The sequence below is a fragment of the Acomys russatus genome, chromosome 11 (genome assembly GCF_903995435.1).
Source record: "Acomys russatus chromosome 11, mAcoRus1.1, whole genome shotgun sequence".
Lineage (NCBI taxonomy): Eukaryota > Metazoa > Chordata > Mammalia > Rodentia > Muridae > Acomys > Acomys russatus.
This window is the reverse complement of record NC_067147.1, coordinates 10,073,680-10,098,252: the sequence shown is the minus strand read 5'-3', so window position 1 is coordinate 10,098,252 and position 24,573 is coordinate 10,073,680. Positions and strand designations below refer to the sequence as shown.

The 24,573-nt window shown below is 53.2% G+C and overlaps 1 protein-coding gene across 1 annotated transcript; it reads right to left on the bottom strand.

Annotated features, from left to right (window-relative positions):
* Nucleotides 1-8,734: 8,734 nt before the first annotated feature.
* Mdfi (MyoD family inhibitor) lies at nt 8,735-24,355 on the bottom strand. The gene is made up of 4 exons (XM_051152830.1): nt 24,081-24,355; nt 16,938-17,120; nt 13,091-13,312; nt 8,735-9,045 (listed from the first exon to the last, which is right to left on the bottom strand). The coding sequence occupies exons 1-4, from the start codon at nt 24,142-24,144 to the stop codon at nt 8,789-8,791; spliced, it is 726 nt and encodes a 241-aa protein (XP_051008787.1). The 5' UTR covers nt 24,145-24,355; the 3' UTR covers nt 8,735-8,788.
* Between the last annotated feature and the right edge of the window lie 218 nt (nt 24,356-24,573).

The window sequence follows — 24,573 nt, the reverse complement described above, 5'->3', positions numbered from 1 at the left end:
GCACTCTACCACTGAGCTACGCTCCCAGCTCATTTTTTCCGTTATAGACATTTTGGCCAAAGCGCGTGGCCACCCAGAAGGAAGATTACACTTCCAGCCTTTTTCGTAGCTAACTGTGACTGGTGGCGACGGTCCCGCCAATGGGAAGCTGCAGATGTTTCAGTAGCTCTGCGGAATCTTCTTTCAGGGAACTTTGGCATAAGCCTTGGCTCTCATTTCTGTCTCCTCTCCGTTTGCTGCCTGGAATGTGGGTGTCGCCGCCGCCGCCGCCGTACTGGGCCCACGAGAATGAGAATCGTGGCTAGGAGTGAGTTGGAAGGAGGCGGGGCGGGGGGGGGGTGCTGTGAGAGCTCAGAAGCAAAGCTCAGTCCTCGCTCCGGCTCCGAAGCACAGCCTCTGAATTAACATAGGGAGAAAGAAGCAGGACAGATGCTGTCTCAATGGACACACAACATCATCAGTTACAGTCAGCAAGTGTCCAAGTTAACAGAAACCCTAAACAGCACATAGGGTTTGGACTCCCAGCACAGCGCACACTCTGATGCCTAGAAAACAATATAACAGAGTGAGCTATGCCCAGGAGATCAGGAGACCAGGTACAATAGAACACCCCATTGGAGATTTTTTTTTTTTTTTTTTTTTTTTTTTTTTTGGCTGTCTTGGACTCGCTTTGTAGACCAGGCTGGCCTCGAACTCACAGAGATCCACCTGCCTCTGCCTCCTGAGTGCTGGGATTAAAGGTGTGCAGCACCACCACCTGACCCCCAGTGGAGATCTTATTTAGAAAAGATTGCTGGGATTAAAGGTTTGCGCGACCATGCTTGGCAATGCTTTCTTTGATAAATTGGCTCAATCACGGTATCTTATTATAGTAAAGATAAGAAAGTAACCATTGTCATTTAAGACAGGGTCTCACAGCCAGGTGTGGTGGGGCACTTGGGAGGCAGAGGTAGGCAGATCGCTGTGAGTTCGAGGCCAGCCTGGTCTACAAAGCAAGTCTAGGACAGTCAAGGCTACACAGAGAAACCCTGTCTTTAAAAAAAAAGGTAAGGTCTCAGATAGTGCAGGCTGATCTAGAACTTGCTTTGTAGCAAAGGATGACCTTGAACTTCTGATCCTCCTGCCTCTACCTTCCAAGTGGTTATATGATAGGTGTATGGTACCAAGCATAGTTTATGTATCTCTGTGGATGAAGCCAATGACTTCGTGCATGATAAGCAAGTATTCTATCAACTTAGCTACACCCCTAGAACTCCTGGCTGCCATCTTGAGTGAATCTTCCTGAATGACCCTGAGCCAGATCCATACCACTGTACTGCATGCAAATTCCTAAGTCACATTTCTGTGTGAAGTCATGAATGTTCCTTATGGTTTAAAGCTGTTAGCTCTGGGTTTACTTGTTACACAGCAACGTAAGGAGCAACAAATGTTCACTAGCTAGGAGTTCCCTCTTCCTCCTCCTCTTCTCCTTTTTGGTTTTCTGAGCCAGGGTTGCTTTGTGTAGCTTTCGCTGTCCTAGAACTAGCACTGTAGACCAGGCTGTCCTCGAACTCACAGAGATCCACCTGCCTCAGCCTCTGGAGTGCTGGGATTAAAGGCGTGCGCCACTGCCACCACCACTACCACTACCACCACCACTCATCGAGTTCCCTCTTCTTTCTGGCAAGACTTTTCTCCTCTGTAGTGCCCTGCCTACCCTCCCACAATGTGATTCCCACGTCTCAGATACACAGCCATAAGATATAGGTGGCAGCTGCCTGCTCACACTCTTTAGGAGGCTCTGTGCTACCTGCAGAGGCAGAGAGGACCCAGAGGCAAGGCTTATCCTTAGAGGCATCCTGTCTCAGCTGCCACAAGATAGGGCAGTGTGGCTCAGGTGATACAGGGAAGAGAGGGGGAGGGAAGAAGGGCATGGTTTGAGAGAATGTCCCCCATAGTCGTGGGAATTTGAACATTTTGTCCCCAGTTGGTAGTGCCGTTTCCAGGCCTAGGAAGTGCCATTGCTAGCAAAGTCTGACCCTGGGGTTGGGGTGGGGTTTAAGAGTTTGAAGACTTGTGCCGTTTCTAGTTTGCTCTCTACTCTACACTTGGGGTTCAAGATGTGACCTCTTGGCATCCCGTTGCCGCTGTCATGTCTGCCACACGCTGCCATGCTTCCCTGACATGATGGACTCTAATCCCTCTGGAACCAGAAGCGAAAATAGACTCTTCTTACAATTTGCTTCGACTGTGGTGATTCTAAGAAGACAAAAACCCAAACGCTCCCCAGCTTCCCAGAAGCCCTGCGTGTCCCTTTCAGTCCTACCCCTTACAGGGCAGCAATGGGCGACAGTGATTCTGATTTTAACACAGGGAACGGGTGTCCCTTGACCTCATGGTGTCTGTGGGCAGCATGGTACGTGGGAGTTTACTTCATGGCTCCTTTACTTCAGCTCTCAGTTTGTGAGATGATCCTGCCTCCTGCCTGCTGGGTAGAATTTAATACACTGGTCTGTATGTCTACTCAGCCAGCATGAGACAGTCAGGTTTTCCATCCGGGGACTATGGCGAAGTCCATAGCCCAAGGTGTTTAGTACACCGCTAGCAGGTAATGTAGTGTTTGTATGTCTACTTAGTAGCTTTTGTCCAAGCATGTGTCCCGATTTACAGTTGTAGGGGCAGGATATGAGGGGTAGGAGGGTGCAGGTGTATGTTACCCTCAAGAGATGGGTGGTTTCTCAAGCCAAGCAGTTGACATCTATCTGTGAGTGGAGGAAGCTAGACTTCCCCACCCTGAGAGGAGGTGCTCCGGAGAATCAGGGCCAGCTCGGAGATCACCGCTGTCCTTCTAGTCACGGAGACAATACAGATTAAACCACACTGCCAGGTGGCGGCAGGCGCATGCCTGTAATCCCAGCACTTGGGAGGCAGAGGCAGGTGGATCTCTGTGAGTTCGAGGCCAGCCTGGTCTACAGAATGAGTTCCAGGACAGCTAGGAATACATGGAGAAACCCTGACTTGAAAAACCAAAACCAAAATCAAACCACCACCACCACCACCAACAACAACAACAAAAACTCATGCATGTTTGGGGTTTCTGCTGTTTGTCAAATATCACTTATGGATGAAGGCTTTGTGCCCTTTAGATTTGAACCTCTCACTGCTACCCTTGCCTTCTGGGATGTGGTGCCATAGAGTGGTTGAGGGGGAAGGCAGAGGAGGCCACAGGCTTGAACTCTACAGGTTGGCTGAGGACCTGGAGTGTGGACCACTGGTTCTAGAAAGGAAAGGGACTCTGGGGTCCCAAGGACAAGGATGGAGAGGACAAGATGGCAAATCCCCCATCAATCTGACCACGGGACACATTCTTATTGTTATTATTAACCATCCCAAGGCTGATGCTCACTCTGGCCTGGCCGGGGGAGGGGAGACCCTAATGGTCCCATAAATCCAGGCCATAAAGAGTAATGGGGGGAGACAAATGAGATAATTAGAAATAAATCTCACCGAGGTCTCTATTCATCAGCGTCTCTGAAACTGGCCAATCTTCCAAGCCATTAGCCAGGGCCTCTAATTAACGCTAAGCTGCCCAGCTCTGTGGGAGCTTCATGTCTGGGAGGGGACTCAGGCCGAGGGGCATCGCTGTGCCCACAGCCCGTGATGGGTGACCTTGGCAGGAGCTGAGGGCCAGGTCCCCACAGCACACTCCTCTCCTCTCCTGGTGTGCAGGATCGGACTTAGCACCTTCTCCACCATTTCCCTGTCTCTTTTCTTTCTTTTTAAAATTCCATTTCAGCTGGGCAGTGGTGGCACACGCCTTTAATCCCAACACTTGGGGGTTTTTCGAAACAGGGTTTCTCTGTGTAGCCTTGGCTGTCCTAGATTCGTTTTGTAGACCAGGCTGGCCTCGAACTCACAGCAACCTGCCTGCCTCTGCCTCCCGAGTGCTGGGATTAGAGGCATGCGCCACCACGCCCGGCTCCTGCTTCCCTTTCTTCAGCTCACCCCATACCCGGCTCTTCTCTAGGTCTTGGTATTTCTTTCTCATTGTATGGCTAGTGTTCCCATGGTTGATCTGTGGAGGGTCTCAATTAGAAGGCATTGTGGGAGTCACTAGGGATAACCCTCCTCTCTCTCTCTCTCTCTCTCTCTCACACACACACACACACACACACACACACCCCATTACCAGCATCACCAGGTCAACACCTAGACAACGACCCATGACAAACTGTGCCCCAGAGCACTCTAGGAACAGGGGAGCTGCACTTGGGGTATTAGTTCTGGGGACACTGCTCTCTCTCTCCTAGAGCTGGGGGCCTCTCCTGTCGGTCTGCCCCGACTCTAACCTCAGTCTCTCCTCAGCCCTGGATGTGGCATGCATCCTTCCTGAGCTGTGCTTTACTGTTGGAGGTTCTCAGTCCATCAGGCCCATCAAGCAGGCCTCCTGCCCACCCTGTCGGGTAGTCTAACCTGATAGTGGCTTTCGTTTTCATCTCCTAGTTTCTTTTTGGGGGGACAGAGGGGACTAAAATACCCCTTCCTTATTTGTTGTGGCTCTGGAGGGATGGCCATGTAGCTCACCCTCCCCAAGCCACTGACATGTCACATGATCTCGGCCTAGCCAATCACAGCCCTCCACTCTCAGCACGGCCATAGGCCTGTAACTGAAGCCAAGTGAAAATTCATGGTTTACTAGTCTTTGATATAAGGCTCCTCAGGGGTTGCAAACTGAGACTGTGGTGTGGAGCTGATGTGTGGACACCCCAAGTGCACAACCAGTCCCTACCCGTGCCCCTGCAGCTATGAGGATGTTATCCCCCCCCCCTACCCAAAGCAGGTTTAGAGGTGGTAGAAGTTGTAAGAGGTGGTGGCAGGGTTGGGAAAGGGTGCCAAAGCATCATGGCTGGCATCCCATGCCACTTTCCTGGCTACAGTGGAGTCCTTCTCCCTCCACCCACCAGGCAATGTGGGTTTACAGCAGCCCTGATGGCCTCACGGACCACCCCAGACCCCACTACTGGCAGAGAGCCCAGAACACAACTGGCTGCAAACAGGCATGGCTGCTCAAGCTGCCCGGTCCAGTAGCTCTGGAGCCCTGGGTGGTATTCCACGTGCCCAGCTTTGGGCCAAGAACACGAAATGCTGGTTAATATGGGGGCGGGGCAGGCGGCACGGGTAAGCATCCACCTTCACAAGCAGCTTCTGCCTCCGCCACAGCCCCTCTTAGACCCAGAACATGAGGTCCCATTGGTCCAGGCTAGGGATAGCTTCACTCCGGCTCCTCATCTTATCTCTTATAAGTGTGAGAATGGCCACCTTGGTGTGGACAGCTCAGGAAGAAGGGGACCTCATAGGAAGTGTCCCAAGACAAGGGTGGCCAGGGTACTGCTCCAAAGACCAAAAAAAAGCAGAGGCAGGAGCTCCTTGACTCCAGCATTCAGACCTTCAGAATCCAGCAAGTTCCAGGATGCTCAAGGCCTAGAGAGTGGAAGGGCCTTGTTCTGTCACCCACAACAGAGCAGACTGAGAGCTGTCACCCAGCTCTGTGCAGCTATAAGCAAAGGCAGGTGATGTCACAGAATTGCCGGGCAGAGAAGGAGTTACCCAGCCAGGGCTCTCCTGGGAGGCTGGCTGGTATAGTTGGGTGTGGCTCTAGGCGAGTGTCACCAGCTTCTTAGAAGGGATAGGTCACCTGGGAAATGAGGACGGTTGGGAAGCAGGGCCAGCACAGGAATGCAGGCTGGACTCTGATCCTCCATAGCTTGAGTCTAGGCTCTGGAATGCAGAATGGGGGGTGTGATGTGAACGTGTGTGTGTGTGTGCGCGTGCATGCTGTGTGTGTGTGTGTGTGTGTGCGTGCGTGCGTGCGTGCGTGCGTGCGTGCGTGCGTGCGTGCGTGCTGGGGCCTGGCTAAATCCTTCCTGTGTCCTGCCCCCACTCTGCTCAGCTCTGGGGATTCAGCCACTATCCTAAAGAAAACAGCCTGGGGCCTACAACAGGAAATCAATGTTTGGACTGCAGAGGTACCTCTTCCTGCCTCTGCCAGCAATCTATGAGCAGCTAGGGAGGCCAGGAGGAGCTTCCTGCCCACCTGGGCCAGGTGCCGAATTGCTCAGGAGCCCCTCACCCTTTCCTTTACCCTGGTTCCCCTGACTACCTCTTAGCCCTCAACGCCCAGGCTGAGGCGGATCTGAGACTGCCCCGGGCTGAACAGAAGCCCTCCTGCCACCTCCCATCCTGTCCCCCCACCCCTCCCATCCCATTTCCGATGAAAAGAGCTGAGGGCAGTGGGAGAGGCTTATCTACTGGGAGCCCCGTGAGTGTCATAAACACGCATGGGCCCGGGGATGCCATGTTCAATTGTTACCTTAGACCTGTTCCTACTATGTTGCTGACTTGTAACCTTTTGATTTCTGGAACTTTCTTCAGAGACAGCACATTCATGTAATGGGTGTGTTCATGGCTGCAGAGAATGGAAAAGAATAGAGCTACACTGTCACCCATCTGAGAGTCTGCCTCAGCCATGGGTTACTCAGATCAAAATACAACAGTGTACCAATCACCTCACGGTTTTTGTTGAAAAACAACAACAGAGGCTACATGTTGTGGTGCACGCCTTTGATCCCAGCACTGGGGAGGCAGAGGCAGGCAGATCTCTGCGAGTTCCAGGACAGCCAAGGCTACACAGAGAAACCCTGTCTCAAAACAAACAAACAAAAAGACCATATAAAATTATGATTGTAGGGGGCTGGAGAGATGGCTCAGTAGTTAAGAGCATGGTCTGCTCTTCCAAAGGACTGGGGTTCAATTCCCAGCAACCACATGGCAGCTCACAACTGTCTGTAATTCCAGTTCCAATAGATCTGACACCCTCACACTAATGCACATAAAAGAAAATTAAATAAATTATTTTTTAAATTCTGATTTGGACTACTGAACCCTAGACATAGAAATAACTAAATAAAAATCGTAAACAAATGAGTATAGGCAATTTAATGAGCACTAGGGGCCCTGTGTGCTTTTCTTTTGGCTCTGTCTGGATCTGGGAAGTTGGCAGAGTAAGGCCTGTGGCATGGGTAGTGTGGGGCAGAAGTCCCCTTTAGGGCCTGTCGCAACCTTCTGCTACTGCTGCAAGGAAGCCTATGTGCAGCAGTTATTCTAATGAGACCTTGGATTGTCTCGGGCCATTCTTCCCAGTGTCCTTCCCTCCGGAAACTCTGAGCCAGTCCAGCCCCTGAGCCCAGAAGTAGCACCCACATTTATCTTTGTGTGGCCTCCTCAGCCAAAGCTCTTCCTTGGACACCTAAGTAGCTGCCCCATGGCCTGATCCCGATCCCTGTGGGCCTATGCACCCCAATGCAGTTCAGCAATACCCAGGTTTGCTAGTGGTGGCCGGCATGTCCCACTTTGTGCCTGTGTGGCTCACCAGACCCCATAAACTAAGGCTCCTATGGTCCTGACGTGGCTTCCTTCTTTCTCAATCTCTGGCGACTGGGGGAAAGACTTGAGCCAGGGACTATGTTCCATATTCAGGCCACTTCTGTACCCTGACCCACAGAATCCCAGGTACAAGTGAGGGTGTGTAGGCCTGGGGTGACCCCTTCCTAGGCACCCCTCTGCAGCTGAAAGAGTCAGCCTGTGCCTTGGAGCAACTCCATAGGGAAGCTTGGAGTAGCTGCAGCCGCTGGCAGATTAATTAATCAGTCTGCGCACATCTGTTGTTAATTACACGATGCCAAGGTTAACCCTTCCCTCGATGGACCATCGGCGAGGAGTGGAACTATCTATCCTTTTCCCTTCTCTGCAGGAAGCGAAATCACGAGCTAGGGTGAGAAGGGCAGGGTATCATCTTAGGATGAAGAAAGCAGTAGAGGGGCCCCAGAGAGCAGCACAGGCCTCCCCCACGGTGTGTGTGCGTGTGCATGCATGCATGTGCATACGTACAGGTGTATAAGGTGCATGTGCAGGTCACAGAACAGCCTCAGGGCCAGCCCTCGCCTCCCATCTTCCTGCAGGAGCACTGGAAAGGCAGACACAGGTTCCCGCATCCAGCTTAGATGTGGATTCCATCAAAGCCACTCCCTCACGCTTGCGTGGCAAGTGTTTTGCTTACTAATCCACCGTGGCCCCACGCAAGGTGCTGATGGGGGGGGGGGGGGGCTGAAGGAGGAGGAGAAGGTATGCTTTTGAGTGTTTATGTCTATAGACTTTGTAAAAATGTCGTGAGAAGAGTCGAGACTGAACGAGTATCTTTATTTACAGCAATGACTACAACAGACCCTCCCTCAACCCGCCCCCCACTTCCAGTCTTTTCCATATTGTCCCCCTTCCACCCACTCCCTCCACCCCAAGCTTTGTCCTCTTGGGTCACTATATGGGTTAGGCCCACACAAGAGCCCAGTAAATGAGCTGGGGAGGAGAGTAGGGGCCTGACACAATGGGCTGGGTAGGTGTCTTTTCACATTTTCTGTCCTCAAAGCTGGGGTAGCAGAGGGAGGCGGGCACCTGGAGCAGAGAGGTAGAAAAGGAAGTGGCCTCCCATTCCTGCCCCCTCCCCTATCTTTCACAGTGTACTGAGTCCTGGCAGCTAACTGCTTCTGTCCCACCAGGTTCTAGATGCTGCGTCCCTGGTCACCCATCGAGGGGAGCAGGCTTGTCTGAAGCAGACATGTTCCATGGCTGAGATGGTGGGCCCTTCTGAGCATCCCACCTTCTCAACATCTGGGTTGGGATGCTGCAGGGGGGTCCCTGGGGTTCAGGGGAGGCGTCAAGCTTTGTATGCCAGCTCTGGGGCCACCCTGTGGCATCAGGAGGAAAAGCAGAGTCCACAGCACTCCATGCAGATCTCCAGGCAGTCGGCCGACTCGCAGCAGGCATCCACGATGCCACAGTCCAGGTCACAGGGCAGGTCACAATCTGCACACTCGCCGGAGCCACAGCAGCAGCAGCAGAGGCACGAGTCCTCAGAGCTGCAGGAGCCACAGGTGGCACAGTCCAGGACGATGTTGCAGAGCGTCAGGAACTCACAGAACAGACAGGACAGTATGCAGTGGACGCAGCAATCTGTGGGCAGCGGACAGGCGAGTAAGAGACGGGCAGCAAGGGAACCCCAGTAACAGTAGCCCAACAGAGCTGCTCAGTGCCTGCAGTTTCACTTAGCTCCTTCAGTCCCCATTGCTCCAAGAAGCAAATGGGGCTGTGGGGATGCCCACTTTCTTTATGGGCACAGGAGCCAAGCAAATTCAATAGGGAACTGCATCAGGGGTGAAGAGGTGGTCCAGGCGTTCTAAGTGCCATGCAGGAAGTAAACTTATTCAGGCTTCCTGTAACAACCCTGACATGGGCTGTTAATTAGCCTCATTCTACAGGCGAAGAAACTGAGGCACAGAGAATATTAGCCGTTTTAAGATATAGCCAAAGGGCTGGGGTTGTGGCTCCGTTACCACAGTGATTGCAGGAAGCCCTGGGCTGGACCTTCAGTGCTGCATAAACCAGGTGTGGTGGCACACACCTGTAATCTCAGCATTAGGGACGCAGAGGCAGGAGGATTGGCATTTCAAGGTCATCCTTGTCAGCCAGGGCTACATGAAGCCCTATCTCAAAAAGAAAACCAACCACACGCACACACACGCACATGCACATACACGCACACTGTCACTGACCCCCAAGGGAGAAAAGCTTAGGTTCCCGGTGGCCCCCACGCCCAGAGAACTCATCTCTCCTAACTATTCCTGGGTGCCATCTACTCTGGCCTGTCCATATTGACCTTCTGGCTAAAGTCAGGGTAAGCATAGCCAAACAGGTGCCACTCTCTCTGCTTGGAATTGTCTCATTCCTTTCTTTCCTTATTTCTCCAAGTTTCATCTCTTCCGGATGACAGCAGGCGTCATCGAACCTCTCTCATCTCCCTCCCACTGCACCACACGTTTTTAGCATCCCATACTTGCCAGGCTCTGCCAGGGTATGCGCCTTGGTGTGTTAATATCCACAGACTTGTCACAAGTCCCCCAGAACAGGATGTGGCTCCCCGAGTTCTATCCCAACACCGGATGTATTATTGTAGTGGTGCCTGTCTGTAAGCCCAGCTCACGGCAGGTAGAGGCAAAAGAGGATCACGAACTCAGAGTCATCGCTGGCTACATAAGGAATTTGAGGCCAGCTTGGGCCACGCATAGTAGGTGCTCAGTTGAACTGGCGGGCTGTAGCTCTCCCTGCGCTGCCGAGTGCTGGGCAGTTAGCCCTCCTGAGGGCCAGGCCAGGAGGCAGAGCAGCCAGCCCTCCCCACTAGATCTGTATTCTGCCAATGAATGCTACCCAGCATCCTGTGTGGCTGCCCCATCTTCTATCTGTGCCCAGCATGGATATAGTAGTTCTCTTCAAATGTGGTAAATCACTGTTGTATTTAAAACCCTCAGTCCATCCCAATCATCCGCACGTGTCACTAGGTCATCTTTGTGCACACTCCCCGCCCCCCCCCCCAATATAGTTGGCATAGTTGATAAGGCCTTCCCAGAGTCCCTCCCTGCCTGGAGCCTCAGTCCACTTGCAAAACGCCACAAACACACCCGTCACCTCAATGTTTATGTTCCCTACCTCAGCCTCCATACCATCTGTTGTCCCCTCCTTAGCCTTCCGCACTGGTGCGGGCGTTCACATACTGCTATGACGGTCTATGCCTGTACTTGTCACATGGATGAGGGTCATGTGTGTGCTTTTCTCGTGAATGAGTGCATGGGCTAGGTCCCTAGCATGTAGCGGATGCCCAGAACGCAGTTGTTATTATTATTTACTTTCTTGTCCCACTGGGAATTGAACCCAGGGCCTTGAACTTGCTAGACAGGAGCTCTACCACCTAACCACTCCCCCCAAGGCAAGTTATGTGAACGATTACCTGTCATACAGTACTTTGCCAGAATCTGCCCCAAGGAGTGAAACGGTTTGAAAATGCCTTAATTAAATGCAGACATGTATGGGGGGGGGGGGGAGGTAGAGGTGGTGCTAGAGAGATGGCTCAGTGGTTAAAGCATTTGTTGTTTTTAAATTTATTATTTAATTTAATTTTTTTAAAAGATGTATTTATTTATATCAAGCATACACTGTTTTGCTTGCATGTATGTCTACACTCCAGAAGACGGCACGAGATCACACTGTAGATGGTCACCATGTGGTTCCTGGGAATTGAACTCAGGACCTTTGGAAGAGCAGGCAGTGCTCCTAACCTCTGAGCCATCTCTTCAGCCCTGGCATTTGTTGTTCTTGCAGAGGATCTGGGTTTGATTCCATTCAGTTCAATTCCCAGCTCCTACATGGTGGCTCCCAACCATCTAACTCCAGTCCCAAGGGATCTGACACCTTCTTCTGGCCTCTGAGGGTGCCAGGCACACACACATATGTTTGTGCAGGCAAAACCCATACGCATAAAATAAAATGAAAAAAAAATTTTTTTTAAAGATTTATTTATTTATTATATATACAGTGTTCTGCCTGCACGTATGCCTGCACCCCAGAAGAGGGCATGAGATCACATGATAGATGGCTGTGAGTCACCATGTGGTTGCTGGGAATTGAACTCAGGACCTCTGGAAGAGCAGTCAGTGCTCTTAACCTCTGAGCCATCTCTCCAGCCCCATAAAAAAAAAAATCTTAAAAGCAGCAGCAACAACAAATGCACAGCCTGCAGCTGGCCAGGCCAGGGGGTAGGGGATGGGGGGTGGAGGTGGGGTGGGTGCGGGGGTGCGGGTGTCCCCCAAAGATGAACAGGGCTGAGATCAGGTGACTCCTGAACTATGGGTGGTGGTCCATGAATGACACTCGGTGGGGCAAGCAGATGGCTGACCTGGGGCAGCCGGAAGAGGCTCTGTGCCATTGGAACTGACCCTGGGTGTCTGATATGAGAACCTCCGGCCTCTCTTGCTGTACCTTGCGGGCCCCCCCACACACCACTCCCAACACACATATCAGCAACATTCTATTGTCTCCTGTCACTTGGACTAAACAGATGGCCCACTCCTAAAGGAGCTGGTTTTCTTTGATGCTGGGGATGGAAACCAGGGCTGTGCGTATGTTGAGCACTTGCCCCCCCTCCGCTCCTCACCCCCCCCCCCGCCCCGATGGAATTGTTCTGTTTCTAGAAATAAAGTGGCTCATAATGAATCAGCCCAAGTGGTTACACTCCTTGTTAGAGTAAGCCGAAGAGTGCTGGGCTGGAACGGAGGTCCCCTGAGCGACCAGGTGTGCTTCGCAAGCCTTCCTGAGGGGACATCAAGGTCCGAGGGGTCCAGCTCTCAGTCCCCTTGCATTACCTTTCACCTTGGCTTCTGGGTAGCCTCGAGCTGTTTTTTTTCCCTTGGTCCCATGGATGATTCACAGGAGGCTGGAGGCCTGCCTTTCTGTACACACATCCCACATGCATGTGGAGGTCAGAGGACAACTTGTAGGAGTCAGTACTTGCTTTCCACCACAGAGGTACCAGGGAGCAAACTCAGGCCATGGCAATCCCGCGTCAGCCTCCGGAGTGCCGGGATTGTAGTGGTGTGTGTGAGTCACCATGCCTGGCTTGTTGTTGTCATCGCCTGGGACAGGGTCTTGACCCTCCAGGCTCATCCTCCTAAGTGCTGAGCCAACGGGCATGAGGCACTGGGTCCAGCTGAGCTGTGTTTTGTTGGTTTGTTTTGAGTTGTAAATTTCTTGTTTGTTTGTTTGCATTTTGAGATAGGGTTTCTCTGTGTAGCCTTGGCTGTCCTGGACTCACTTTGTAGACCAGGATGGCCTCGAACTCACAAAGATCCACCTGCTTCTGCCTTCCTGAGTGCAGAGGTTACAGGTTGCCCACCCGCTCCCTCACTGCCCCCCAACCCTGGGAGCCTGGCTGAGTTGTGCATTTTTTGTTTGGTTGGTTGGTTGATTGGTTTGGTTTGGTTTTTCCAGACGGAGTCTCTTTCTGTGTTAGCCTTGGCTGTCCTAGGCTCACTTTGTAGACCACGCTGGCCTCGAACTCAAAGCAATCCGCCTGCCTCTGCCTCCCGAGTGCTAGGATTAAGTTGTGCATTCTTAAGCAGCAAGCTGGTGATGCTGCCTGCCTGTGGATGTGGGGTGGCAGGGGCCTTACCGTCCTGTGCCTGGAGGGGGACCTGCGAGGCTGACCGAGTGCTGCCCTTGCTCTTCCTCACGGCCTGGCTGCCCAGAGACGGATGTGTCTGCAGCTTCCGATGGGCCTTGGGGCCTCCCAGAGCACCGTTCCCCACATGCTCAGCACTGCCCAGTTCTGAGGGGTGGCCGGAGCCATTTGGCAGTAGTGGGGTACAGCCTAAGGGGTTCCCCTGAGGCTGGCCTGGAGAGATGAAAAGAAAAAGTGATGAGGAAAGGGTGAAAGCTGCCTTCCAGCCGTCAGTTTGAATAGTGCCTCCTTCATTCTTAGATGCACCTCAGGGCAGCTAAGGCAGATTTGTCTTCTGTACACGGAGAAACTGCGGCCCAGAAAGCAGAAATGACTAGCCCGGAGTGGACCAGAGGCAGACTAGGGCTCTGCTCCTATAAGCAGTGCTCACTCCAGAAAAAACAAAACCAGGGGTGCAAAACAGGGAGGCCTGGACCCCACTTTCTAACCCCACATGAAATCTGTTCTCCTGTTATAGACTCTGGGATTTGGGCTTAAGATGGCAGTGAATCGGTTAACCTTCACCTTGGCCTCTGCCAAACCCCCAGCTGTTTTTGCCCTTGGTGCTGTTGGGTGACTTATTGGGAACATCTGTTTGGAGATGCATCCTTGGCCCAGGACTCCGGAGGGCCCCTCACAGCAGCCCCTTTATACTCTGCAGAGTCCCACCCTGCCCTGCAGCTGAAGGGCTCCTGGGTCTAAGTGAGGGGTGGGATGGGGATGAGGAAGTGGGAACTGGAGAAGAGCTGGTGAGAGAGGCCTCCTGGAAGGCCAGTTACCCTCCTAAGCAACCAATTTTAGGAAGCTGAGCTGGGGGTTGATTGCCCTAAAGCCTCGGCTCCTTTCTAGATCTCGTTCAAAGGGTGCTCAGTTAAATAGCTTCGCACTAGTCACAGGAGGTGAGCATATATATTTTATATATATTATATTGATGGGGGATTGCAAGGGGTCACAAGAGGTCTTCAACACTCCCTACTCCCCCTCCCCCGCAATCCCCCATGCCCATGCTGAGTGCCTCGGCAAACATAAGGTACTCCCAACCCTTAGCTGGGCCCTAGAGCCCTAACTTCTCCACTCCTCCAGGCTGGCTTCTGGATTTAAAGTTCACAGGAGGGAGATGTCAGGGGCTTTGGGTGTTCAGGAGAGAGAAAGGAGCTGGACACTCCTGAGTGCTGGCGGGTCACTGCCCCCAACACTTGTTAATTGTCTTCTCCTGGAACCCTCTTTATAAGACCTCCCCCCTCCCACCACTGAGTCTTTTGTAGGCAAAGCAGGACGCAGACAAACTATGTTGGTGACAATGATGCTGTTCGAGTTCCTGATCCTCCTGCCTCAGAAAATGCTCCACCACACAACAAGGACATATGCTCGACCATCTTCATAGAAGCCTTATCCATAATAGCCAGCACCTGCAAACAGCCTAAATGTCCCTCAGTTGAAGAATGGATTAAAAAAAAAACAAAACAAAACTGTGGTACATTTACACTATAGAATACTACTCAGCTATTAAAAACAAGGAAATCCCCCTGCCTCTACTTCTCAAGAGCTGGGATTACAGGTGTGGACCACCATGCCTGGGTCACTATCTTCTTCTTCTTCTTCTTCTTCTTTTTTTTTTACATTGATAAGAAAACAAAATTCCAGAGAGGGTCAGTAAGTTTCTCAAGACCACACAGCTGGTAAATCTAAGAAGTGGAACAAATTTGAGATTGTGAGCTGAATTCAGGACTGAGAGGAGAAAGGGGTGGGGCAAAGGCTGGGAACTAAACGGTTACATTCACACAATCACTTCTTATAAGTTAACATGGGGTGTTTTTTGTTTTTGTTTTTGTTTTTGTTTTTTTTTGAGTGACACTTTTCAAAAAATTTTATTTAAGTAATTTATTCAGATTACATCTCAATTGTTACCCCTTCACTTGTATCTACCTATTCCCCCTCCCCTCCCTCTTTCACCCTATTCCCCTCCCCTAGGTCTGTGACAGAAGGGGACCTCCTCCCCAACTATAAGATCACAGCCTATCAGGTCTCTTCCTGGTAGCCTACCTACTCTTCCTCTGAGTGTCACCAGGTCTCCCCACCAAGGGGAAGTGGTCTGATAGGGGGCACTAGAGTTCATGTCCGAGTCAGTCCTTGCTCTCCACACAATTGTGGAGAATGTGCTGTCCATTGGGGGAGTTAACATGCTTTGAGTAGTATTAGGGTCACGGAGGTATACAACTAAGACACTTGCATGTGGTGATGTCCTTACAAACCACAGGAAAACTACTACTGGGCCATTTCTCAAGTGAAAACCCCTGAGGACCAGCTGGTACAATTCCCAAAAGACTCCACAGTTAAGAAGTGGAGGGATAGCTGGGCGTGGTGGCGCACGCCTTTAATCCCAGCCCTCGGGAGGCAGAGGCAGGCGGATCGCTGTGAGTTCGAGGCCAGCCTGGTCTACAATGTGAGTCCAGGACAGCCAAAGGCTACACAGAGAGACCCTGTGTCAAAAAACAAACAACAAACAAACAAACAAAAAAGAAATGGAAGGAGAAAGCCTGGAGTCTGGGAAGGCAATGCCAAGGACAAGGTGTGGGAAACAGAGGTGCCGTGCTGGAAGCCTGGGCAGGCATGGCTGGGGCCTGCACCTGGTAAACAGGGGCAAAGCCTTCGGAGTGGCCAGGCCTGAATCATCCTGGCTCCACAGAGAAGCCTGGGCTGAGCCTTTGGCCAGCTTCACTGTCCTTGCCCCTGCTGCCTAAACATGGGTGCAGTGGCCAGAGGGAGGGAGTGTGGTGAGCCTAGGGCCCTGGGAGGTGCTGCAGACACAAAGCTCTCCTGTGGCCTGGGCTGTGGGGTAGCCAAGGGGTGGGGGTGGTGTTGAGTCACAGTGCAAACACTCAAGGCCATAGACACAGGCGTGTCTGTCCCACTCCCACCCTGTGGCCATGGCCATGACCTCCTTCTTTCAATTGTGTGTGTGTGTGCGTGCGTGCGTGTGTGTGTGTGTGTGTGTGTGTGTGTGTGCGCGCGCGTGTGCGTGCGTGCGCGCGTGTGCATGTGCTGAAGACACTGCTCGTGTGTGTGTGTGTGTGTGTGTGTGTGTGTGTGTGTGTGCGCGCGCGTGTGCGTGCGTGCGCGCGTGTGCATGTGCTGAAGACACTGCTCTCCTAGGAGTCAAAAATCCCACTTCCAGGCTATCCAGCTTGGCCCCAGATGCCCTGGCTAGAGGTGTGGGAGGCCACATTGTTTATGCCAACAGGCAGGTAGGCACAGCAGAGTGGGGCCAGGAGACTTTGAGTGGCAGGCTCGTGTCTGGTTTGGTCTAGGTCTATGCCTCAGTTTCCTCAAGAGTTCTGGCGATGCCTCTTTAGGAAAGCACTGAAGCTCAGTCAAAGCTGGAAATCCGCTTTGAGATAGTATACGGAATGATTCTGACACCCCTTTGCCTGGCCCCCAGAGTGCCCTAGAAACCTCCAGCCAGGCCCCGAGCAGCTGGGAGTGTCCCTCTTTCCTTGGCACCCTGGTCCTGCCCTGAAAGGTACGCTGCCTTGTGTTTACCTTCTGGCCCTGCCCAGCACACCAATTCTCTCTCTTAGAAGCAAAGGATGCCTCTGGTCCTGCAACTTCAAACTGTATTGCCTGGAGCCTGGCCTCTTACAGGGTAGAGAGGTAGAGAGCTGCTGACTTCATATAAACGCACAGGGAAGCCGCCTCCACCTTCCTCTGCCTACACTGGCACCCACAGCAAAGATAGTGCCTGTGCTTCTGACCCCCGAATGTTGCCCCTCCCCCCAAACCCCAGAACCCTGGGACTCACGCGTCACAGCTTCTGTGGAGACATCGAGGTCAGTGCTGTTCAGAGGCTGGTGAGCTGCAAGACCACTGCCTTGGGGCATGGAGGGTGCCACCTCCTCCGGGGAGCTCTCTTCTGATGATGCCTCTGCAGGGTGAGTGGATCCTGCCGCTGCCTCCAGCCCAGAGAGGAGGGACATGGTTTGGGCTGGGGGGAAAAGCATATGATCGAGGATGGTTTTCCTGGTGTCTTCCTGTGTACCCAGGCTCAGGTCTGACCTGCAACCCAGAGCACTCAGTGAGCCCCACTTCTGGTCCCTTCACAAGTCACCCAGTTATCACCCTATCTTGGCTGTGGGGTTTGACTTCCAAATTGAAAGTTCCAGAATCATAATTCATGTGTGTGCAAGGGCGTGTGGGCATGCATGTGAGCACATGCATGGGGCAACAGGAGGAGAGGCCCACAGTGTAGGAGAAAATGGACAAGCTGTTCAGCCATGGAGATGGACAGGCACTATGGCGTAGACGTCGGGGGTGGGGGGATGGGAGGTGAAGGGGGCGGGGAAGAGACTTCAGGAGATTGGGTGAGGAAGGCAGAGCTGTTGAGATTTGGTGACAGGCTGCCTCTGGGACCAGCAAGAAAGTCAGCTATGAAGAGAGACAAAGACTAGACCCAAGCAGGGAACTGCTATGGGACAGGAAGAAGGGCAGATGTGGAGAAACTGGGTCAGAGACGGGATGTTGGCATGGGAGAAGAGTGAGAGAGCAACCTGGGGGTGAGGAGCAGGGAGGGGCCCCAGGCAGGAAGAGAGGCCAGGAGACGGCCAGGAGCTCTGGGGAAGAGGTGAACCACAGGCCCATGTAATTAGAGTGGCTCTGGGCAGGGTGGGCGGGAGGAGGGAGCGAAGCCACATTCAAACGGCAGGTCCCTCTGCAGCAGCAGGACTTAGGGTCCCTTGGGATCCCAGGAAAGGACAGGGGATGGGAGGTGAGGGTTTGGTGGTGGTGGGGTCTGGAGGTAAAGCCAGGGGTCAGAGGGCCCAAGATATGACAATTTGGGGCAGGGCAATGGCCACTTAGCAGACCCCAGGCTGTGCGGTGGGATGGCAGTGGTCTCAGGGCAAGGCCTCTCTACCTATGTTTCCCCTCATACCTCCCATGCTAGAGAAAGAAGAAACAGAAACAAGAGACTCTGAAAGAGGCAGACACTAAAGGGCAGGGCTGTGGGGAGGCAGGCTGCATAGATGAGGGTAGGGAGGTGGAAGGAAACAGCAGTGAGAAACAAAGGTCAGAGGTCAGCAACCAATGCACCCTGTACACACCACAAAGAGATGGGGAAACGGAGACCAAGGATGGTCATGCAAGTGGAAATGGGTCCCATGACAGAACAGAGATGAGCTTCCATAGATAGCCTCCCCCAGCTGTCATCAGGTGGGAGAGCGAGAGATGAGAGCCGTGAAGAGAGATGACCAGAGCCATCCATGAAGATGTGGCACTCGGATCTGGAGCCTGGAAGCAGCCACCTAAGTATGTGCTGAGCCTGAGACCCTGTTAGCGAGCCCCTAGTTCCTCTTCCTTAAGGGGACAGAGATCCCAGAAGCCTATTGGGTAGCGCACAGGACTGCAAGCCCTAGTAGGGATGCTTCTGCCCACCCAGGGCAAACCAAGAGCCCCTCTTGCAGATGGGAGCTGGGGCGGAGAGGAGGTGCAGGAGGCCAGGAGAGCAGCAGGCTATGTATTAGGTCCTTCCTGGCATTCAGAGTTGCTCCAGAGAGGTAAGCAGTCTCTCCAGCCACTGGCACCCCCCAACCTCTGTGAGGGTCCCTTGAAAGGCCTCCCCACCCTGCAACACGACCGGATTAAGGATGCTAGGTAAGTCATGGGCTGAAATAGGGGACAAGAGACAAGTGTAGCTGCAGCCAAGGAGACATCATGCTGTCTGCTAGACGAAGCCACCTCCAGCCCTGACGTGGTCAGAAGGCTGACACTGAGTTGGCGTGAAAAAACACAGCTAGGTACTTGGATCTGAATTTCTAGTTCCTGACACCAGCCCCTGGCCCCTAGAAATGTCTCTCCATGACCCTCACATTGCACTGATCAGTATCTAAAAGGTGCCTAACCTAATCAGGCACTGGGGGGGGGGGGCGGGGGCGACTAGCATGAGACAAACCAGGCTACCACCAAAAAAGGCCGCCTGTCATGGTGCGAGTGGCTATCATATACACAGAGGGGCAAGAGTTACAGCAAGCTAGCCAGGCATGGTGGCTCACACCTGTAATCCCAGCTCTTGGGAGGCTCAGGCAGAAGGATTGCCCATGAATTCCAGGCCAGCCTGGGCTACAGAATGAGACTGGGTAAAAAGCAAAAATACAACAAAGAAGGTACTATAGGCTGCTGGGTGTGATGATGCAGGGCTGAAGGCCTGGTACCCAAGAGGCTATTAGAGTTGACACCTAGTCCAAGCTATGTAGCAAGAGCCATCTTAAAAAACAAGTAAATAAATAACAGCAGGGATAGTTGTAAGGACTGATGAGGAAGAGGGCTGGGGTGTAGCTCAACAGTAAGAGCATTTGGTGTAACGCTATCTTTTAAGGATCCTGGTGGGCTGTGGCATCACTTACTTATAATCCCAGCCCTTGGGAGGTAGAAAAAGAGGACCAAGAAGAGTTAAATGCTAGTCTTGGCTACATAACAAGTTCAAGGCCAGCCTGGACCTCATGAGACCAAATCTTTAGAAAAAAATTAAAAGCCCCCTCCGTGTGTGTGTGTGTGTGTGTGTGTGTGTGTGTGTGTAGGTCTGTGTATGTGTGTGCGCCTATTGTAGGGGTGTGTGTGTGTGTGTGTGTAGGTCTGTGTGTATATATGGGGAGGTGTGTTTGTGTGTGCATACAGGCATGTGTATAGGTGTGCATATATGTGTATGTGTGTGTTTGTAGGCACATGTGCATGCACACACATATGTGCCAGGAGGAACTCGGAGAAGGCAATAGCCACTGAGTCTTAAACAATCACTGGGAGGGAGGAAGATCAGCAGGAACCAAGACCCCAGAGCCACCAGCTTGGTAGGCATGAGGGAACACACTGAGTGCTATTGAGGCTGGGAGCTTGGAACATGAGCTGGTCGTCAGGCCCTCGGCTTCCGAGCCTTTCTCCTGAGGTCACTAGAGTGCGCAGTCCTGTATGAACAGTCAAGATTCCTGCTCTTTTGGCCCCCGGGGCCTGAGAAGAAGGAAGACAAGAAAGACATTTAAGAGGATAGAGTCCCCATCTCTGTCCTATTTACTCAAGTGTCTCTCCTAACAAGAATCACCTACAGGGGTGGTGACCTTTAACCTGGAAGGAATAAAAAAGTTCTAGAGAGACCAGACCGTGGCCTAAGGAAGCTGACCCTGTAAGGACCAAGTCTATTGGTGGTTTAGGCTGGGCACAGAGGCACAGACCTCCTGAAGCTAGGGAGGTCACGTGGCAGGAGGCGGGCAGAAGAGGGAAACACAGCAGTGCTCAGAGACAGGCCAGCACAGCAGGAAGGAAGAAGCGGAGTCAGGAAGAACTGCTGAGGATCTGGACCCCAAGACATGAGCTGGGAACAGCACCTCTGGGACAGGTGTGACACAAGAGCCGGACACAGGTGGGCAGAGGACTTGCAGACCAAGAGGCTATAGAGCCCGGTTTTCCTTTTGTGACCAAAAGGCTCCACTGTCCAGCCTTGGGGAAGAGAAAAGAGCATATCTGAGGAGACTTTCCTGAAGTGTGCTTGTAAAAGAGCATAGAAGGGGCCGGGCGTGGTGGCGCACGCCTTTAATCCCAGCACTCGGGAGGCAGAGGCAGGTGGATCACTGTGAGTTCGAGGCCAGCCTGGTCTACAAAGTGAGTCCAGGATGGCCAAGACTATACAGAGAAACCCTGTCTCGAAAAAACAAAAAAAAAAAAAAAAAAAAAAAAAAAAAAGAGCATAGAAGAAAGGTGTAGTTGGGAAAGGCCAAGAGGGAACACTGTGGGCATGTCTAAAGGACCCCACTGAAGGCATGGCTGGAGAGGGGTGGCTGTCCTCAGCTGGAGTCCTTACAGGTGCCAGCTGGCCACCCAGTAAGTAGTACGTCTGTCTCATCCACCTGAGCGGAGTGACATCATTATTAGTTGACACAGTGACCTCAAGCCATGCTAGTGTCATGTACCCTGCTGAAATCCAGACAGGATTCACTTCAACACACGCTCACCCCTGACATGGGGTAATGTTCTGGTCTACACAGCGGAGTGCTAGGAAAGGAGTGGAAGGTATGGATTTAAATCCATACACCCACAGCAGAGTCGGGGAGATTCTTTCTGTCTGTTAGCCACCAGTGGGGGGTAGGGTGGGTGGGGGGGCTGGTTGTTGTCTGGAAAGGAAAAGGGGACCCTCTTCCAGAGTTCACTTCAAGCCTGGCAGTTCTTGTGTTCTGGGGCTCCAAGTCCACCCCCAACATTGTCTTTTTGGCCAGTGGATCTGAGCTCCCTTCCCCTCGGCCTATGACTGTCTCCGGAGAGAGAGGACTAGGACACATTAGGCCAGAGAGTGGTGGGTGATAGCCCCCCTCACACACATACATTTTACCCTCTGCATGACTAGATGCCCTAGGCCTCGGTCACACATCTTCAGTCAATGTACAAAGGTCTTGTGTTCTAGGCAGATGAGCTTATCCACACCGTTGGGCCATCACAAAAACTTCTGGCCAAACTACCTATGCTAATTTAGTTCCTCACAACCACACTGCCACCATCCTTCCTGGTCCAGCCACAATGTCATCTCTTTCTCCAGAAAGCCTTCCCCTGCCTGACACCCGTGACACCAAACAGCAATAAACTAGACCCTTGTCTGTCTGCGTATCTTTTGGCAGTCAGTATTTACTTCTGCACATCGGGGGGCTGAGTGCTGGTGTTCAGATGCCCCAGGTTAGGGGAAGGAGAAAGAGCATACATCAAGGATTAGGGATGGCATCTGGCTTTGAACCCCAAGGAGACCAGAAAAGGTGGACTCTTTTAATGTCCATTTAACAAGCACAAGTCCACTAGTCACGTACCCAGGACTGGAGAGGACCTGAGCTGCCAGTTAGGCTCAATCCAGCTGTTTAACTTTAGGTCCAAAGGCTCCAATTCCCAGGAAATTGAATTTAGAGCCATGGATAGAAATGTGACGCCCCAGTGCCGGGCAGAAATCTTGTGGGTTAGGGAGCCAGGCTCTTGGGGCTCTCAGGAATGGGTGGGGTAGAGGGCAGTGGGGGACTCAGAGTTTGAGGGCTTGGCCATCTGCCCTACAGTGCTGCCCTGAGCCCCCCCCCCCCAATCTGTGTCTTGAATGCCTGAGAGGGGGCCGTGTCACTTCTTGGCTGTCCATCTAGCAGCTTCCATTCTAAGGGACAGTGCGGCGGCTTCCCTGTTCTGTGGGTGCACAGGGAGCAAGGGGGGATTCTGGTCTGAGAGTCAGGCCTCTGTGGGGTTTTGGCTGAGTCTCCTGCGGTCTGGGCTTCCTGGGTAGCTAGCGGGCAGAACAGAACAGGAGTGTTATAAAAGCTGCATTGTCTGGCCTGGTTCAGGCTGGAGAAGGGGCTTGCGGGAACACTGGGGCGGGGGTGGGGGGTGTGTATGTGTGCTAAAATTACAGCCCAGGGCTAAGCCTGTCCAGCAGCCCCCCTCCCCAACTCTGCAGCCTGTCTTTAGCATACTTTGCTCCCCTCTTCTGCATGGGGTGGAGAGCAGGTCAGACAAGGGAGGGGATCTTGGAAGGAGCTATCGGAGGAGAGAGCAGAGAAAAGGAATAAGGGAAGGGAGAAAGCATGGAAAACTGAGGGTGGGAGAGAGGCCAAGAGAGACAGTGAAGGCTCCCAGACACAAAGGCCTCCCAACCCCCTGCTCTCCACTGTCCTTCCAAACTAAAGGAGCCTGGTCCTCGGAGGAGCAGAAGTTCCCCAGAATTCTAAGTCTCAAGGTAGCAAGGGCTCTATCTTGATAATACTGAGACATAGGGAAGATAGAGCACGGATACGTTGGCCTCCACTGGCCACACATCCCTCAGGTTTTGGAGGAGCTCTTCTACCTCTACCATTGTGAGGGGCCAGACCAGGTAGACAGGCAGCAGGAGACCATCGCCCAGGGGTAGGGGGTGGGAGCTGGAGGTAGGAGGTGAAGACTGAGGCCAGAGAAGGGGAAAGGACTGGCCCAAGACCATGAGGGGCATTTGAGGTCCAAGACTGGGGGGGGGGGGGGGGGGGGGGGGGGGGAGATCTTCATTGCTGTGACAATCTCGGGAAAGAAGGGGGGTAGTTTGGATGGGAAGAAGGCAGGGCCTCTAACTGAGCCAAAATAGGGGTTCAAGTCAGAAGATCTGGGCCTACACTTCTGCACCCTGCCCACCCTGACTCTGAAGGAAGCTGAACTGTCTATATGCGCCTCAGGGAAAACTCTAGACTGTGCTGGACTGGAAAGTTAGATTGGCAGTCTGTCCCCCCACCCCCACCCCCAGCCACACACCCTTCCTTAGTCTGTAGGCTTCTAGCGGAATCAGGGTAGTTTAGCCTCTGAGGTGGGGGAAGGGGCATTTTACTACGGGGTGTGTGTGTGTGTGTGCGCGCGCGCGCGCGCGCGCGCGCGCGCCACGCAGGGTACGGACTAGGAGAGGGGACCGCAGCTAGCAAGGAGGGAAGAGGCCAGGTTCGTAGCCACTAGTTGCTCAGACAAAAGTTTTCTAAAAGCGCTGGAGCTACACTCTGCTTAGTTTGGAGGAAGGGAAGATGAGAAACACCGCCCCCCTCCTCCACTCCTGCCACACACCCCGCCTAAGGCCCTCATAAATATTTACACACTGGGCAGAAATGGTTGTGACACAAATCCCAATATTATGGGCAGACACCACGGAGTGTGTGTGTGTGTGTGTGTGTGTGTGTGTGTGTGTGTGTGTGGCTGGGGGGGAGCTGGAGCCAACTCCACACAGCCATGGCCGCCTGCTCAGGGCCCTGCCTCCTCACCCTAACCCTCTACTCCCCTCTTCTCTCCTTGGACCGGGTCCCTTTCACCCCACCCCCACCCAAGCTCCTAGGGGCCATCCGCCTGTATCTCTGCAACCCCCTCCGTCCAAAACCCCTCTCAGCCTTCCACACCACCCCGGTCCACCTTCGATTTCCATTCCTGCTCCTACCTGGGTCCAGAGCAACGCTGGGGACTCCATGGGGCGGGTCGCATGGACCGCTCACCTGGGACATCGGCCCGGGACCTGGAGAAAACAGAGCTCAGCAGGCTGAGCGGGCCTCCCCCGCGTGTGCGTGGGGGAACTGGAGACTGGCAGGGGTGCCCTAGAGCATACTCACGTAAGCTGCGCGCTGCTGGCCCAGGCAGCTAGCTCACCGCGTGGACCCCGCCATGCGACACCTGGGTGTCGCCCGCGCCCCCCTCCCCCTCACTCTCTCTTGGCTACCATTCCAGCGCCAGCTCGCACCCACCGATCGCCCCTTCCTTCTTCCTTCTCTGGCTCCAGCCCCCTCGCTCCTCCCCTCATCCCTGGCCCACCCCGTCCCCGTCCCCCCCCCCTCCTTGCTGTCTCAGCCACCAACCCCCTACGCGTCCCCTCCCCCGTGCGGGACTCGCGGCTGCCAAGGCAGGACACGTCTGTCCGCGGGGCGTCCGAGGCCGGA